Source organism: Indicator indicator, chromosome 8 (genome assembly GCF_027791375.1).
Source record: "Indicator indicator isolate 239-I01 chromosome 8, UM_Iind_1.1, whole genome shotgun sequence".
NCBI classification, from domain to species: domain Eukaryota; kingdom Metazoa; phylum Chordata; class Aves; order Piciformes; family Indicatoridae; genus Indicator; species Indicator indicator.
In genome coordinates this window covers 16,772,487-16,790,417 of record NC_072017.1, presented here as the reverse complement: position 1 = coordinate 16,790,417, position 17,931 = coordinate 16,772,487, and the positions used below count along the sequence as shown (strand labels likewise).

At 35.4% G+C, this 17,931-nt stretch overlaps 1 protein-coding gene across 1 annotated transcript in view; it reads right to left on the bottom strand.

The window, feature by feature from the left end:
- Positions 1-17,931, bottom strand: part of GPM6A (glycoprotein M6A) — a 41,821-nt gene that overhangs the window by 15,474 nt on the left and 8,416 nt on the right. The window contains exons 2-5 of the mRNA XM_054382806.1: positions 16,772-16,796; positions 16,432-16,606; positions 11,937-11,950; positions 4,285-4,441 (exon numbers count right to left, since the gene is read on the bottom strand). Coding sequence (XP_054238781.1) covers positions 4,285-4,441; positions 11,937-11,950; positions 16,432-16,606; positions 16,772-16,796 — 371 coding nt within the window. The remainder of the gene's footprint in view (positions 1-4,284; positions 4,442-11,936; positions 11,951-16,431; positions 16,607-16,771; positions 16,797-17,931) is intronic.

Sequence of the window (17,931 nt, the reverse complement as noted above, 5' to 3'; positions counted from 1 at the left end):
AAGATTGTTTACTTTCTGATTTACTCTGAATTGATTTACTGGAAGAATTGAGGAAGGAGATTTCATAGCTGCATCAGAAATACAAAAAGAATGTTCTCTAACAAACTGAAACTTTGCTTTGTAAACAAACCCACTAACTGTCAGAACATACTAAGTCCAAAGAAGATAGCTTTGCATTGATGGAAGGCTAGGTTTTCCCAGAAAATGTCATAATTTCTCTTTTTGATACTTCCTTATAAACCACTTATCCTATTCTTTTTTTATTTCTAAATCTTTCAAATGATGATGGGTTTGTAGCATGTGCTGCTTGAAGTGCTTAGCAATAGTTATTCTACATGTCCTTCAGGCAAGACTATAATTCTTGTAGTTCAACAGGCTTCTGAAGTCCTACAGAGAATTGGATCTTATCTGTATTTAACAGCAGAAGAATTTCCTATTTATTTTTTACAATCTTTCAGATAGGAATTACTTTTCCTCAAAATATATATGTTTATGGTTTTACTTTCTTAGTTTTCCACCTTCTTTTTCTTTACGTTTTGTTGTTGTTTCTAATGCTTCAAGTTACTCCCTGTGAGTATAGCTACATTGTTGGGGTTTTATTTAAATGTGACTACAGACAAATAACCTGTTTTTTAAGTTGCTTTTTTAAACAGTGGAGTAGATCTTCATTAAATACTTCTTCTTCAAGGGTTCTTCAGATTATATTCATGCTACATAACTATCCAATTCAAAAACCAAAAGTATGAAAAAACATCAATTCCGTCATGACCCACTCCTTGTTACTGCAAGCAGGTCCTAGTAGTAAATTTTCCATTTATTTTGCTTCCAAATTCCTGATAGCTGATTTGTAAAATCCTGGTCCACACTCTAATGGTTTCAAGCGATGGCAAGTTTTCTATACAGAACAAAACATAACACCCAGCTGAGAGAAGACTGCACTATATAGATTCTTCACATTTTTCAAGTTGCCAAGACTGTGATTTTTGCTCAGGAAGTTTGCGTGGTCTGTATTTAGAAACTAGATAGTGAAGCTTAAGCTAGAAAGCAGAAATAATACTCATAACTTTTCTAAGCAGTTGTCTCAGAGTAAACATGTAGCTGTCAAAAACAAGATCATAAATTCTTTCTTGATTTCTCCTTAATGCAGCTTGAAAAGAGAATCAAATAGTATAGGCCTCCCTCTCCCTTTCTCATTTGTTGTCTTTCCAAGCAGTGAAACTGAATAGCATGGATTTTAATCTGCCAGAGCATCCTAAACACGTGACTTTAAATGTTAAAGCTCTTCAGCTGTAAGAACTACTGGTAAAAGTACTCCAGTTTGTTAAGTCTAACCAGCTTAACTTGAATGCTAATCATCATACACAAATACAACTACACAAGCAGTGAGGGGATAAATTTACAAGATGCCCTCCTTCTTCCTGGGCAAGTGATAAAAGAAAGTATGTAATATGGTAACTACGAATTTTGAAGACATCAATAAGAAGATGCAGTTGATAGGAAGAACAAAAGGCTGTATATATTTTCTGTGTATTTTGCTGATAGTAACTTTGAGTGGAAAAACTGAAAAACAAGCAGGCTAGAAACCAGTGTGAGTGGATACAGAACACATCTTTGACCACAAAATATGATGCCACTGATATTCACAAGTTAAAATAACTATAAAGAGAGTAAGATGTATAGATGCAGTGAAAAAGATGAAAGCAGTGAGGTGAGAACAAGACTCATGGAAAATTGATCATCTGAAAAAATATTTAAGTTACAACTGAGAAGAATTATCTGAAGCAAAGTGAAATAAAGCTAAAATCTGAAAAAAAAAATATGATGGTTCTTAATAGAAAGGTAAAGCCCCTGGAGAAAATGCAACATCTCCCACAGCCAAGCACACTTTGGAAAAAAGAAAACCACCACATTAAAAAAAAACAAACCTACTTACTGACTGAGCTTACATGCCAAGAAAAAATTCTGTCCTCGTGTGAAAGACACACAGCACAATCTGAAGCAAAGACATTTTGTCCAGTTTATCACCAGCAATAAAAATTCTGTCAGTGAGCAACAAGGCCAAGAGAAGCTGAGAAGCTGCTGGCAAAGCATATTACAAAGTCTGGCACACTCTTCCATTAAAGAAAGCAATGAACATTGCAGTCAATAAAAGGGCTTTGTATAAAGCACATGGTAAGTTATGTGAGAAGAGGAATGATCAGATGATTTCTTAAGTGTGATATCCCTGAGTGAGAAAATGGTAAGTGTCAAATAAGGAAAACCAAAACAACCTGCTGGATCACAGAAATTACAGGCTAAAAAGTACTGTCAACATCTACAAATATGTATCAAAATAATTTCTAAGCTCACTGCATAAAATTTCTGAAGAATAAGAAAGAGAGAAAAAAAAAAAAAGTTGTAACTTCATTCTTTCTTTTTAAGAAACCAGTGTAGTTGGGAGAGTAATGGCATAAAGATCAGAGAGTCCTAACCACTACACTGAGTTCTGAAATACTGCTAGGGGGCTTTGTCTTTCCCGAATATTAACAGACTCAGTTCTCTAAAAAAAAAAATCCCAATGCTGGTCTAGTATCCAGAGATTAAGAGCACTTCCAGAAATTCACAAACTTGTTAATATGTTTTATTTTATTTACTAACTCTAGCAGTGTTCTGATAGGAAATGCTACTCACTTAAACTCAGATTAAAGGGGCCAAGCAGGATACACCCTTCTAAAATTAGATAGTTGACTGAAGTGCTTAATATAAAAGATCAGACTGAAAAGACTTGAAGGTCACTTGCAGAAAATGTCATATCATCTGAGAAAGTCTCTAACCCTCTCTCACCTTTAATTACAGAAGCAGCACAGGCCCTTCTCCTGGCAACATTCCTAGTTAGGTAGAAGACATCTGTGCCACAATACATTCCCTCTGAAACTGAATTCTCTATCAGCTGCTGGGATCATTCATGATTCGGTTTTTCAACTATGAAGTCTGAAAAGTCAGAGCACCGTATGCATCTCACCTTCCCCCTTTCCCATGTCAGCATCTGAAATTACTTGGAGATTTCACTACTTAATATGTAGGAGGACAGGAGTTTTGTTAGATACTTTCCTTATTTAAGATTTTATTAAGGAATTCTGGACCCATAAGTACATTTGCTGTCCTGGAGAGAAGGTCTTCTGCTTCTCACAAATCATAGTGGCATTTGACAGAAACAAAAGGAAAAAAAAAAAGATGAAAAAGCAGCATTACTATAGTCCATATTCCATCTATACAGGGATGGCACACATGCTGTATTCCATATTTTTCCATGTATAGCTTTTCTGTGTTCAGTTTAAACTTAAATGTCAGAATATTAAAAAATACTAGTTTTGATGGTCTTTAATGTGATTGGAAGGTATCTTCTATTGCTTATATTTATTTCTAGTCTATATTCCAGTTCAATACATGTTGATATTTGTAGGAGGGTACAATGGAAACCCCTCCTCCAGATATTATTTTATATATCAGTTATTGTAAACATAGTATTAAGTGTACCTTAACACACAGATCTACCTGGCTGTATTTAATGATTTATTTTGCATTAGAAAATATGATTTGTTGATACTGATGCTATTTGCAGAAATATCCCAATCCAACAGCTACCAAGCGTCCAAGCCTCTTATGTTAGTTGCAGAAGAGTCAATTACCAAAACCATGAGTTACGTACTTGATACTGAACAAGGATCTTAAAGTAATCTCAATTCAAATAGTCACAAATTTTAATGTGAGTAACCTTCATTTAAGTCCCAGTACAAATCAGAATTTTTTGAATCTACGTTTTCTGGGGTCATATGTGAATGGTGTCTCCAAACCAGAGATAACAAAGGAGGAAATCATGTGGTGTTTGCCATGTAAAAACAAACCAAAACTCAACGACAGATCTCATCTTATCCCAAAGAGGAACAGTCACATTTTCTAAAATAACACCGAAAATATTAATGAGAAAAATATTTCTTGCTGAGTATACCTGAAGGCATTACACACTTTCAGTCCTGTCTCAAACAGCTTATGCTGCTGAGAAAGTGTTTTTCTTTAAACTGTTAAAAGTGATTGTTCCTAAGTAACAAGAGTTACTTAGTGACTAACCAACATCGAGAACATTTCTAATAATCTGTTCTCCTTTGCTATGATTTTTAACCACTAAAATGAAGTATCAGAAAATATCAATGAAACCAACGAAAAAAAATAAACTTCACAAGGCACTACAAATATGAAAAACATGTTGAAATTGGTGTAAGTACAAAAGCTTTCTTTACTACTTACCCAGGCACTGACACATCTGCCGCAAGTGGTGATTTTGAAGTCCCCATAAAGATCCTTGATGGCACCAGTTGTAAAGAATCCCTCCACCATCAGCAAAATGCCATATACAAAGAATGCAGCTGCTACACCATATATCACATATTTGAAGATGTCAATCCTGTATAGAAAGAGTAAAAATTATTTATCTGCATAAATATCTAAAGCTGATTGAAATTTCAGGGTGAGATAATTAGACTCACTAAGCCTCAAAGCTCCACACTGCAGTCACTTTAAGTGCTGATGTGAGATAATGACAGCTGAAGCTGAGGGCAGGAATGAACTTTGGAATAAAAGTGCATTGATGGAAGAAACACTGGACCTTTTAATTTAATAAGATGTGAAAAATGGATCTGTGTAGGTAAGAGCACAATTTGTCAGAATATTTTAAAAGATAATTTTATTTTTCTTTCTTTTCCAAATAAAATGGATTTCATATCAATAGAAGGTTGTTAATGTTTTTATTAATACCTGTTTGCCATATCATTTATTAGTTAAGTACAATTCATTAACAGTAGAAAAGAAAAAAGAAAAGGAAACATCTCCTGGTAACACATTGCATACAGCACTTAGGTTACAGAAAAGATAATTTTGTCACAATCTTCAATAAACCTTTCTATATTTACAAGTAGCTCTCAAAATGCAATGCCAATCTGTGCTACCTTCTCATTATTCTTCTACTTGCTCTCTAAAGGACAAAGAATCTGACATAATGAAGTCATCAACAGAAATCTGTAACTTAAAACCAGAAACATTATTCTGAAAGTAATAAGGTCAGATCATCTGGCATTCTTCTACAATGGGGCTTTAAAAACATCATTTCACAGACCCTAAGCTCAAGAAATGGACAGTTTGCAGTGCAACATGTAGAGCCACAGACAGCTCAATTTATTACAAGGAAGATAATCTAGGTTGTCATCTGGTTGTCCTGCCTAGCAAGGTTTGGAAGCTCAACAGTACTTCAAGGAGGCTCTGCCTTCTAAATGTTCTTCATGATCAGGGCTTGTGAAGATGTTTGAAAGCATTCTAAGTGTTCTTAATTCTCTATTCTAAGTGTTTTGTCTAAAACTTCCAGTTGTCATTGCCAGCAAGTTTCAATGCTTCCTGCTTGGGCTTCTCTAAAAACCTAGACACAGTAAGCTTCCACTTTATCAATGTGACATGGCAGGAATTTTGCAGCTCCAGAAAATGGTTATGTGCAACAGCTCATACAAAAGTAGGACCAAAAAAACCAAGCCAGACTCAACAGGATCTGCAAGTTGAATTCTGACAGGCACCAAACAACTACCCAAAATGGACATTTCTCAAGACATAAAGGTTGATAATTCTATTGTTACAGAAAGAAACAATTAATTATAAGGATCACACTTCTCAGTATCACCCAAAGATAACTCTCAACACGTTTAATGTGTATAATACAACACTGAAGCTCAAAAACCTCATTAAAGTGTCTTTGCATTTGGATGGTTTTAAGAAATTCAAAGTCAAATTTAAGGTTACAATTGATATTTCAGATGTATGATTGTGTTTGCAACTTCAGCGAACGTATATTAAGCTTGCATTAGTCTCATAAAAGCACAGTTGAATGTATGACTTAGCTGGGGATAGGAGAAGTATTATAAATTAATGTTTTTGCAATTTGCTGTAGTATTTAATACATATAACTATGGATTACATTGTAAAAATCCTATTTCCCTAATTTTGTAGTAATTCAGCCAGGGCAACAGTGTTTTAACAAGCAAATTATATTTTGAGTCTATCTTGTCTTTACTGACAACAATACATTACAAGAAACAGACAGCAACTTCCTGACTATTCCTTAAGCCATCTTCCAATCTCCATACCTTATAAACTTGTGATCAGCAGCTTAAGTGTGGGGGTTCTGCACAGACCTTTGTATGTTCAGTGCTGTACAAATTACAAGCTATATTTGCCCTAAAGAGGTTAAGACCTTTGGGAAGTCCAGAGACTATTTCAGCCCTTACAACACCCCTTTGAATCATTTCTGCTGGGTCTCCCACTGAGTTGCTTGCACTAAAAAAGCATACTAAAAGATCTCTGCTTTTTCTTCAGCCTTATGTTTAACTAAAGGAATATCTTTCACTTAAGTCTTCCTTTCACAAAGAAATAAAATATATATAACTATAGCCAAATATAGAAAGAAATTTCTTCCTCATACACTCTCCACACAGAGAAGTAGTAAAATCTCTACCGATCAGACTACATGAGATGAAACAGACTTACTCAAAGAAACAAAGGAAATTGTATAATGCAAACTATGAACAAAAATCATGAAACAATCATACAACCACCTCTTTTAAAGCAAGATAGAATTGTATTGCAATATAGAATTATATTATATATTATTATATTTATATAATATTTATATATATTTATATAATATATTATAATTTTATATATATTTATATAATATTTATATATATTTATATAATATATTATAATTTATATATATTTATATAATATATTATAATTATATATATTATAATATTATTATATAATGTTATAATTATATTATAATTCTATATTGCAATATAACTAAACTTAGTGTGTGTTATATTTAAAGAAAACTTATTGCCAGAGTAACATTTTATATATATAGTTTTGAAGACAGTGTTGACATTAAATTATTCTTCAGCATCTAATAAATTTCACATAAACTTTGATTTTTCCAGTTAAATTCTAGCATATAATAAAATATAGGCCCTGTAAAATGGAGATTGCCTTTCTTTAATATAAAATTTGATTCTTTGTGGGTGAACTCAAGGATATTAATTGGCATCTGTGTTTCAGTGAACTCTCAAATGCTGCAGACAGAATACGAGGGCAAATAGGGAGGTAGAGGGGAATGGCAGAAGGGATAATGAACATGAGCCAATGGGAGAGATGGGTAAGATAAAGAAAAAAGACTAGCAGGGATTACACTTGTGTAGGATGGAATAGAAGGAATGAGGTGGGCAAGCAGTAAAGGGAAAATAAACTATACATATATAGGATAAATTCTGTACTGCTGGTAGGCTTGCAAAGATACACATTAGGGGAAAGCTATAGCCACATGAAAGGAAAAGAACAAAAAGAAATCTTGAATATCTTTCTAAATGTAGGAGTTCTATGAATATATTACAATAATATAATTGAAGTCATGAAACACTTCTATTAAAAGTAAAGAATGTTAACAAATTTATGTTGATTATGCAATCTTCACATATTAACATAGGCTGCTGGGTAGAGTAAGATGATTGATTACATACGTTAATTATGAAAAACATCTTGAAATTAGTAAAAACTTTTATTTTTATAGAAGAATCTAAACCTTATTTCACATACCTTCTTAATCTTGTAGACACTCCATAGGTTCCTTATCTGCTTTCCCTCACAACAGTATGTTTAGAAATGTTAGAAACACAAACACCACTGTTTTAAATTTGTGATTTAAATCAAGCTGATCCTCCAGTTTTTAGTTCTTTTTCGGGGTCATTGCTCCATATTAAGAGGAATTCCTACTTCATTAGTCTGAATGTGTATTCTATCTAACAAGATGAATATTAATATACATGTAGAGAAAACACTTTCTACCACTGACAGCATTTATTGCTGGAAGCTATCAATGCCAACATCTCAAAGAGCACATTGTAGCTGAATACAGAGCAGATTAACCTAGCAGAGACAATCTGGAGATGAGTGAAAAACATTGTCAGTTAGTCAGATCAATGTTGCAAATTTCCTACTGTTCTTCCCATTGTTCTTTCGCAAATTCAAGGATTAAAATATAAATCATCAAGCAATAAGAATAATTGTTGAATGATCTTGACTAGGTGCAGCAGGCTCTTGTTAAAAGTGTGCATAACGAATTACTCTGTTGTCATTGAGACTCCTTCAATCAACTGAGTTAATAATTGTTTCAAACTATTTCAATATTCATAATTGGCTTCCATTAACTATGTCTAGAAGTAATGATGTTTTGGGCTTGAGGAACAATTTGCTTCAGTGGAGTAGATCAGTACTGCACATAATAAATGGATTTACTACCTTTTACTGTTAATACTGGCCTTTTACATTTTACTGTGTCCTAACAGGAATCGTAAATTGTAGGAACCCTGAAAGATTTACACTATTCAGTTTAATCATGATACACATTCTACCCTTGATACTGAGGTTTGGTACTCAAATAATGCCCACCAATATGTATTTTCCTACCAAAGTTACTTAATAATGTTTGCAAACAAACTACATACTAGTTAGGGATATTTTTCTTTAATATAGGAATGCATTGGAGACATTTATTTTACTTTAAATAGTTGATATTCACATTTGGAATGCCCAATAATTTCTGTTACTCTGTGAAACAGCAGTTCTGGCTTTCATGTTGACCTCTTTGCCCCCTGAGATACTGATCCTAAGAAGCTGTTAAGAGACAGAGATAGCAGCCTGCTCCCTCCAGCTATCTCAAGCTGTAGAAACCGTTTTGCAAATGTGTTATTTGAAGACAAGATACAAGGAGATGTCTGCAAGCAAGAGGGTTTGTTTAGGGTATGCAGAAGATGTGCCTCATGGAAGTTTTTAAACAAGGTGCACAAGTTCTCTTGCAAATCAGCTGGGAAAAAAATCTTGGAAACAGTTTCTTAGTGTAAGTTCATGACCTTATTAACTTGTACAGTTGGTACCACAAAGCAAGAAGGAATTGTTAGCAAAAGGAGGAAACAAGCAAAGGCAGACTTCAGAAAGAAAACATACAGCCAGCAGAGAATAAGGAAGATTTATTATTAATCATATACTATCTGCAAATTAAGGCAAAAAATCCCTTCCATGTGACAATAAAATGAAGTGAAAGAAACTGAAATATTCTCAGTGTGGATAAGGGAAAATTTAAAAAGGCCTATATGGGATTTTTCTCTGAGATTAGGTTAATATAGAGTCTAAATTTCAAAATTTCAGGTAAAAAGAAAACAAAATCAGAGTACACAATGCTCAATTAAAGCTCATCAGAAAATGATAAAAAGAGATCTGGAGTCCTCTTTCCCTGAAGAAGGCCCAAAAAATTTGAAATTACTGCACAGTAACATGAAGACCTCTGGCAGAATTGCATGACGGAGTTGCACGCTATGGATACTGCATTCCCAGGCAACACTTCATAACAGTAAGGTGAAACATGATGTGGATAAGCACATGACAAGATTTGTCAGTAGTTACAAATGCAAACTTTTTAAGTATTAGAGTTGTAAACTTGGAGTCACCTGCAGTAAAATACTAATAGTGCTGACTCCTCCACTTAACTCTAGACTACATTTTCAGAGCTTCCATCTCAAACATACCAAAAGAGCAGATTCTCTGCAGATTTCAAAATAGGGTTTGAATAATGCAACCCACTTCTATCCATTTTTCATAATGCATGATTGTCAGCCTGTGCAGCGTACACACATCAAGTTAGGATTTCTGCAATACTTGGGGGAAATAAGATTACTTGAAAATTATTTGCTGTCACAGATGAAACTATACATTACATGTATCAATGTAATAATACACAGGGATTTTAAGGACAGGTTGCAAATATTACATTTGCAAAACATTTTGCAATAACCCATTTTTGCTGATCTTTATAACTTTTTTTCATTTTTCAGACATTATAGAGGCATCAAATTGACCTAATTAAAAAATAAAATCTATTATAAAAAAATAAACATACTTCTCAGAAGGGATACCTTAAAAATACTTATGTTATAAACCCAATAATTAACCCAATAATTAACCCAATAATTTTATAAGAACCTTTTAATGGTGTGGGAGTTTCTGTTTTGTTTTGTGTTTTTATGGATATGGAGCTAAAAGCTTTCTATCATACTCCTAAATAATATATTAATTTTCTATACAAAGGAAAAGTGATCTATTGTTTAAATAACTATTTCAATACTACCATATAATCATCAGTGTGAAAACAATTCTTACCAAAAGGCAGTATACACCTCCAAAAAGGCAGTATATATCTCAAACAAATCACTGCACAAATCTGGACTTCAGCCACAGGAGGTCATCCTACTAGTTTGATATATGCAAACGGTGTACATTTCCACTTCTTTCCTGTCTCCTCTTCCTATTCATAGACTCAGACACTTGAACTGGTGCCCTAGTGATTCTCCTTACAGAACCAGCAAGGTCCTCTGCTAAGGCTCTTTAGGATGGTTGCTGTTTTCAGACATAGTAAGACTCAACCCTGAGTAAGCTAGCAATTGCTTGCCCTAATGCAGAGTCTTACATCTTTTGCATCCCATTACACAAATAGTGCTTACAACATAATTTCAGTTCAAATTTAAAGAATCCATAGCTTTTGTAACAGAACAGACATGTATAGGCAAAAGTAGATTAATATCACTGCATACTAATTAGATTACTAAAACAGATTTATTATATGGTATAATTCCAATATTTACAAATACCATAATTCATATCAGCTAACCTTTACTACAAGTCTCACTGTAATACCTTCACAGTATTCCATAAATATTAGTGTAATAATATTAATTACAGCAATAACATTTTTAGTGCTAGCAATATTTAACTTGTCATAGCTACAAAGCCAACAAAACCAGAACAGCAGAAAATCAGAATATCCATTTACCTACCTCTAAAAGCTAGTTTCAAATACTAAGCAAAAGGATATAAAAGTTTCTATACATACCCTTTTGTTTTTCCTCGAAACAGCCACGCATATATATATGTTACTAAATAATATCTTTTCAATAAATAATGGCAATACTCTGATTAACAGAAAGGTTGTCACTGAGGAGCAAATTTGAACATAACGGAATCTGAAATACAGGCGTTCACATTTTGAGAGGAAGGAAACTTTTAGCTGCAAGAACATAGGTAGTTCCAGTAAAGTGTCTGTGGCACTTCCAACAGAGAGTGACAACAGAGTTACAGATTGCAACTTCATTTAGTTTACTATTTGGTTTCACACCTCTAAAAGGAAGTGAATTTGCAACAACCTGAATTAGCTCTGACTGCAGCAGGAAAATGTTAATGAGGAATCTTCCTTCTATGAGGAAGATTACCTCCTTTTTCACTCTAAGAGCATAATTCCCTTGTTTCATGGCCTATATATCACAAAAGTGACAGATGGCACTAACTGGCCTTGCGTACTGAAGAGAAAGAACTGTGGAGAGATGCTGTTGGGAAATATACTAAACCTACCTTGTGCTGTTGGCTTCCTAAAATATATCTCCTCATCCGGCTCCCAAAGTACTCATTTGATAACCATACATCTATTTCTGTTGATTTCAGAATCTTGTCAATATCAATGATTAAGTGAATCTCTTACACCAGTACATCACAGACATAGTGTTTACTGCATTTTATTAAGATATTAGAAGAAAGACTGAATACCACAACTGCCTCAAGCAGATTACTCAGTTTCAGTGGAGCAGCCTACAGAGCTGTTAAACCACCAAAGCATGCAACATAAACCATTCTAGTTAAAATATCAGAACGATTTAGACCACCATATTTATTTTCTTAGGATCTCTTTGAATCACAAGGGACTAAAATAACTCCTCTACATCCACACTGAAGGAATCCACATCCACTTCTAAACATTAAGTCACACTTGGGGAAGCAGCTACCATTGGCAAAGTGCTAATGTTGCTAGTGTTGAAGTCTAGGACTATGGGGAATGAAGTTTCATAAAAGTGATTCAGAAAGCAACATAATGAGCAGTTAGTCACAATGGAAAGGTCACACATTGATAATTCCAAGGTTGTTGTTTTTTTTTTTTCTAACCATCTGTCCTGGTTTGAGTTAGAACTAATTCTGTTCAGTGATTTTAATTTTCAGGTCAGCCTCTTCTAAGTTAGCACGCTTTGTGAAATAAAGACCAAGGTTTGGCAGAGAGTGTTGTCTTCTATCAGTGATAACGCTTGGTGGTTGTAGTTAGCACCAAGCATTGGTACACAGCCCAAGGTTGCTGCTAAATCTTGTGCACTCTGGGTGGTGAGGGGATTGGGGGGTTGTCAGAAAGTAAAAGGCTGCACCTCTGAAGAGTGGACAGGGCAGGTGATCACAAAATTTCCAACTAGCTATTCCATTCCCTATGTGCCATATTCGGTATCAAGAAGGTCAAGTTTCTTCTTCAGATGGGTGGTATCTGAGGAGGAGTCTGTACATTCTGATTTTGATCCTAACCAATATGTTCCTGAATCAATTACAGAATTCAGTTCCTGAATCCAGTCTGGACTTCCCCAGTGCATCAGTGGTGACAGTGATGTAATTGCCATCAGTGGAGGAGTGTGTGGGGGTTGATATTGGTTTTGTATATACTTGCGTATATGTTATTTTATAATTATTACTGTCATTAAAACTATTTCAGTTGTCTTTTCCAAACCGTAATTCTCACTCCCTTACTCCCTCTCTTGCCTTTGGAAAAGGAGAGAGGCTGGCAGAGAGTGTCTATCATTCATTTAGTGGCTAGTCCGCCCCTAACTCTTGACACCGTCCAATGTGTTCAAGGTTGATGGCTTGAGAAATGACTGTGTAAGTGAAGAGTCTACCTCATTCAGCTTGGAGATTTTTGAGGATATGCCCTCCTCTACCTGTCTGTACAGTAGGTGTTCTCATGAATTTAAATACATTTCATTTAGTTGAGTTTTCAAGAACTTAGAGTATCTCTTTCACCTGGGTTGCCCTGAAGAAATTCAAGTTAGGCTATAACCCAATACTTTAAGACAAAATCTTTAAAAATACCGTGATTCCTTTCAGAAAGTACTGGCTTTAGCACCCTATTACAGGCTAAATTTAGTTCTGTATTTCCCCCTTCAAAACAATAAAAAAAGAGAGCATTATTTTCTCTAAACTTTTGCTATGAAACCACTATTTCTACCCTACCCAGCATCTCCCCAGGATGTATTCCATACCTCATAATTAATGAAGACGATCATTCCACATTTTAACTTGGCATTTAGTGAATTTTAAGACCAGCTGCAAAACTATAAATATTTACTACTTATTATAATTTCCAAAGTGGATAGAACTGTAGCTAATATATGTTATTGGAGCTCTGATAAGAATCCAAGGAGCAGGAATCAGGGACCACACCCACGGTGCATTTAAAATCCACTCTGCTAATAAAATTATAGACAGAAACCATAAGCATGATTAAGCAGAATCTAACACTCTTCACTCCACTGCAGCAGCTGCCTAGCACATTCACAACGGAAGGACAGACTCTGCATCATTCTGAGGCACTTCACAGCACTAGAAGCATTAAGAGCCAAAATTTCATAAATTATCCTTAAGTATAATTTAGTAGGGCACACTAGTAGGGAACACTACTTATTATTTTTGATTAGTACAATAAACATTTAGATTTTGTTTCCATTTCAAAATAGAGAGTTTTACGAATGTAGACACTGCACTGTCTGTTTCTACTTACGTATTTTCTCCTCCTATTTTTTGGCCTCTTAGGGCAGTAAAATTGCCATAGGGATTTTGTGTTGCCAACTGTTAATCAATAGTTCTGACAAAATATCAAACATTTCTTCTCCCTACAAAATTATTTTACAAAGCAGAGTAATATATATTCAAACAGGTAGAAAATTACTGTGTGCAAATTCCTTTGAGATTCATATAGTTTATTCAGTTAAATGCAATGGCTCATCTGCTTGTAGTCAAAATATTTGTTTGTCCTCCCATTAAGACATAACTTCAGACACATCTTTCACAACTAAGTAAACTGACATTTCAATTTCAGTAGATCTGCCGAGGGAAAAATTTTCTTTAGTATATCTTTCAGTAAATAAAACCCCAAGCAAATAAAAAAGCTTCTGGCAAACCCAAACAATTAAATTCCAAGGCAAAAAAATAAATCACCTTTATTTTTATTTATCACAATTCAGGTGAATTGTATGCATTTAAAATATATCTCCTGCCTGATATTTATACTTAAGTATTTGACAGTGGAAAGCTGGAAAACTCGCTCTGAAGAGAAAGCATCGATTTGTGGCTGTTCTGCACTAATAGCTTCCTAGGGACTAATAAAATACGTTAGAGCTTAATAAAATGACTGATCGTTCATTCAGGACAACAATGAACCTTAGCCACCGAGTCAAGCCATTATTCTAGTCATTATTCATCTAGTCAAGTCATTATTCTAAATGACAAGCCAAAAAGGCAAAGCAGAAGTCACATACTTCCCATCAACCCAATACCTATATATATGCAGGTCACTTTGTCATAGGAGATCAGGTTAGTCAAGCAGAATGTGCTCTTCATGAACCCGTGTTGGCTGGGCTTGATCACCTTATTGTCCTGTATGTGCCATGTGATGGTACTTAAGATGATCTGCCCCATAACCTTCCCTGGCAACAATGTCAGACTGACTGTCTTGTAGTTCCCTAGACCCTCCTTCCAGCCCTTCTAGTAGATGAACCTCACATTTGCTAGTAGTCAGTCAACTAGGATCTCCGTGGTTAGGCAGGAGACCACAAGCTCATGGAACTATCCATCATTAGAGGTCAATGTTTTCATGGATGGTCAAATCATTTCTCTGAAACAGCTTGCATGGACAAAAAGGTTTACAAATTTGAGTATAGCGTTCTTCAGCTTTAGTTATGACCATTAGCAGCCAGATAAGAATCTGGATTTCAAGTATCTAAGAAAATCATGTTTTAAAGAGGAAATTTTGAAGTCTTTAGAAAACACATAGTTTAATTTGAGGTTACAATAAAGTACATTGTTAGATGTAATTAATTTACATAAAAAAGGAAGGAGATGTTCATCAATTCAAAGGTCTTCCAGAAATAGTTGGGGTGTTTTTTCAGGAGTAGAAAAGTATGAAACCTTCAAAACTGATGAATTTAGAAAAATCAGAGGCAATAGTTTTGACATTTTAAGTCTCAGGGTTCTGCACAAATCCTCAATAACTTATTTATTTTGTTTATTCACAGATATAATCTGTTAATTGTTACACACTCCTGCTTTATCTAGAGTTTAGAGACACATATTTTTTGCACTTTTCAGAAAATAACACAGGATAAAAAAGGAAAAAAACAAGCATGATTCATCAATATTATATGTAGTAATGTCTATTAATTTATTAAATTGTAACTATGGGTTATCAAATAGTAATACAAATTGCATGTAAATGGAAAAAAATCAGCTCTGTCAAGAGTTCATTTGCGGATCTCATGAGGTTTAACAAGAGCAAGTGCAAGGTTCTGCACGTGGGCCAAAACAATCCTCGCTATCAATACAGACTGGAGGATGAGATGTTAGAAAACAGCCCTGTGGAAAAGGACTTGGGGGTTCTGATGCATGAGAAACTGGACATGAGCAGACAGTGCTTGCAGCCCAGAAGGCCAATCACATCCTCAGCTGCATCAAAGATTCATTGCCAGCAGATCCAGAGAGGTGATTCTGCCACTTTGCTCTGGTGAGACCTCATCTGGAGTACTGTGTACAGGTCTGGAGCCCTCAACATAGGAAGGACATGGACCTGACAGGTCCTGAACAGGACCAGAGGAGGCCCATAGAAATGATCAGGGGAGTGGAGCATCTCTGTTACAAGGACAGGATGAGAGAGCTAGGGTTATTCAGCCTGGAGAAGAGAAGGCTCTGAGGAGACCTAATATTGGCCTTCCAGTACCTGAAGGGGGGCTGGTGGAAAGAGACTGTTTACAAAGGCCTGTAGTGATAAGACAAGGGGCAATGGCTTCAAACTGGAGGAGAGCAGATTTAGACTGGATGTTAAGAACAGGTTCTTTATTATGAGGGTGATGGAACACTGGAATAGGTTGCCCGGGAAGGTGATTTGGGCTCCATCCCTGGAGATCTTCAAAGTGAGGCTCAACAGGGCTCTGGGCAGTCTGGTCTAGTTGAGGATGCCCCTGCTTACTGCAGAGGGAATTGGACTAAATGACTTTTGGAGGTCCCTTCCAGCTCAGACCATTCTATGATTCTATGATCTTACCCAAATCATTCTTTCTATGATATTCATTACAATACATTTTCTTCAGTCAAATTTATATTCCCTGTGGAATTTTCAGTAGTTTTCAAAGGACATAATTAAAAGAAACATCCAACTTACATGGTGAAGACATCAATAACATCTCCTGCAGCTCTTGTCATCTCAAAGTAGGTTTGCAGAATGTTGACAGTTCCTGAAAGTGCTTCATGTCCACAACCACAGAACAGCGCAACTCCAGCATACAGCAGGATGGTGGCAATCAAAGATGCATAGGGAATACCTCCCAGGCATTTGATGCAACACTCAAAGCACCCTACAAGAAAATAGAAGTTGTGTGTTAGCATGTTGTATTAAGGAAGCTAAAAGAAAGCTTTTGCTTTTAAGGAACACTTTTGAAAATGGAATACTGCAGGCCTGAGATTAGGTCAAATACAACAGCCCATAATATCAGAAAATCTGTGAAAGGGCACAGAAGGTTAATTCAACTCCTGAGTTTTCTCTGTTGCTGCCTATTATTTGTAGACACGTCATCCTGTATTCACAGTTTCTATTGCTCACATGCCAGATTATTGAGGAGGATTCTCAATAACCACAGAAAGAAGATATTCAGTTCCATTCTTTACATCAACATAGGTTTATTCCATTTTCTCACCTGTAAAGTACTGACAACAGAATTGCTCCTGTTCAATTCTTTGCACATCACTGAAATTCCTCACAAGAACTAAAAAGGCACACAATTGGCAACAATTATAGAAGTTGAGTATGTTTTACCCTGTGCAAAGTTTCTTAAGTGAAGGCAGTTGTTTTTGAATCATATAAGGCCAAGCATCTGTCTAGTCATCACATTGTCTAACCTAAAGCTCATTTCCACAACAGACCTTTTCCCCAGCAAAGGTGCTCCTGTTTCTGCAACTACTTTGCCTTGTTTATCAAGTAGCTTCATGAATGCAGCATCTCTGACTCTTCCAAATCTTACCACTCCCACAGGACTTTTACACCCTGTAAAGCCCTTCCTATTGCCTTCTGGAAGGCTGAGGGAAGACAACGTTCATTGACTCAGAGACCAGAGGTTTTACTCTGTCATGTAGATCTAAGTTTAGCAGTTCCTTATACACAAGATTCTCTGAAGATAACAGTTTAAGCAATTTTTAAATATACACAAATTTTCACAGAATCACAGAATGTTAAGAGCTGGAAGGGCCCTTAAAAGATCATCTAGTCCAACCCCCCTGCCAGAACAGGATCACCTATACCAGTTCACACAGGAATGCATCCAGGTATTTATTGTAGTTAAATAGAAACCTCAGTATTTTGTAGATACGGGTACTACAAAACTGCTAGATAATTCCTCTAAGAAAAATACAAATGAAGATACAAAATATGTACAAGACAAGAAAACCTTCAAAAATGAGGGTAATTCTCCAGTATGTATGCTGGTTATATAAAATAAATAACAATAGAGCTTGAAACTACTTTTCTTTAACAACAAACAAGTCAGTCACAGCCAGCTTTAAAATACCAAATGTAAAATGTTCAAATTCATAAACTTAAAGTGTTGCTGAAGCCTTATTAAATAACCTGTTGTGCAAGTCACCCACTTCCAGCAGCCATCACATACCTGCACAGGTATAGCACTTTCC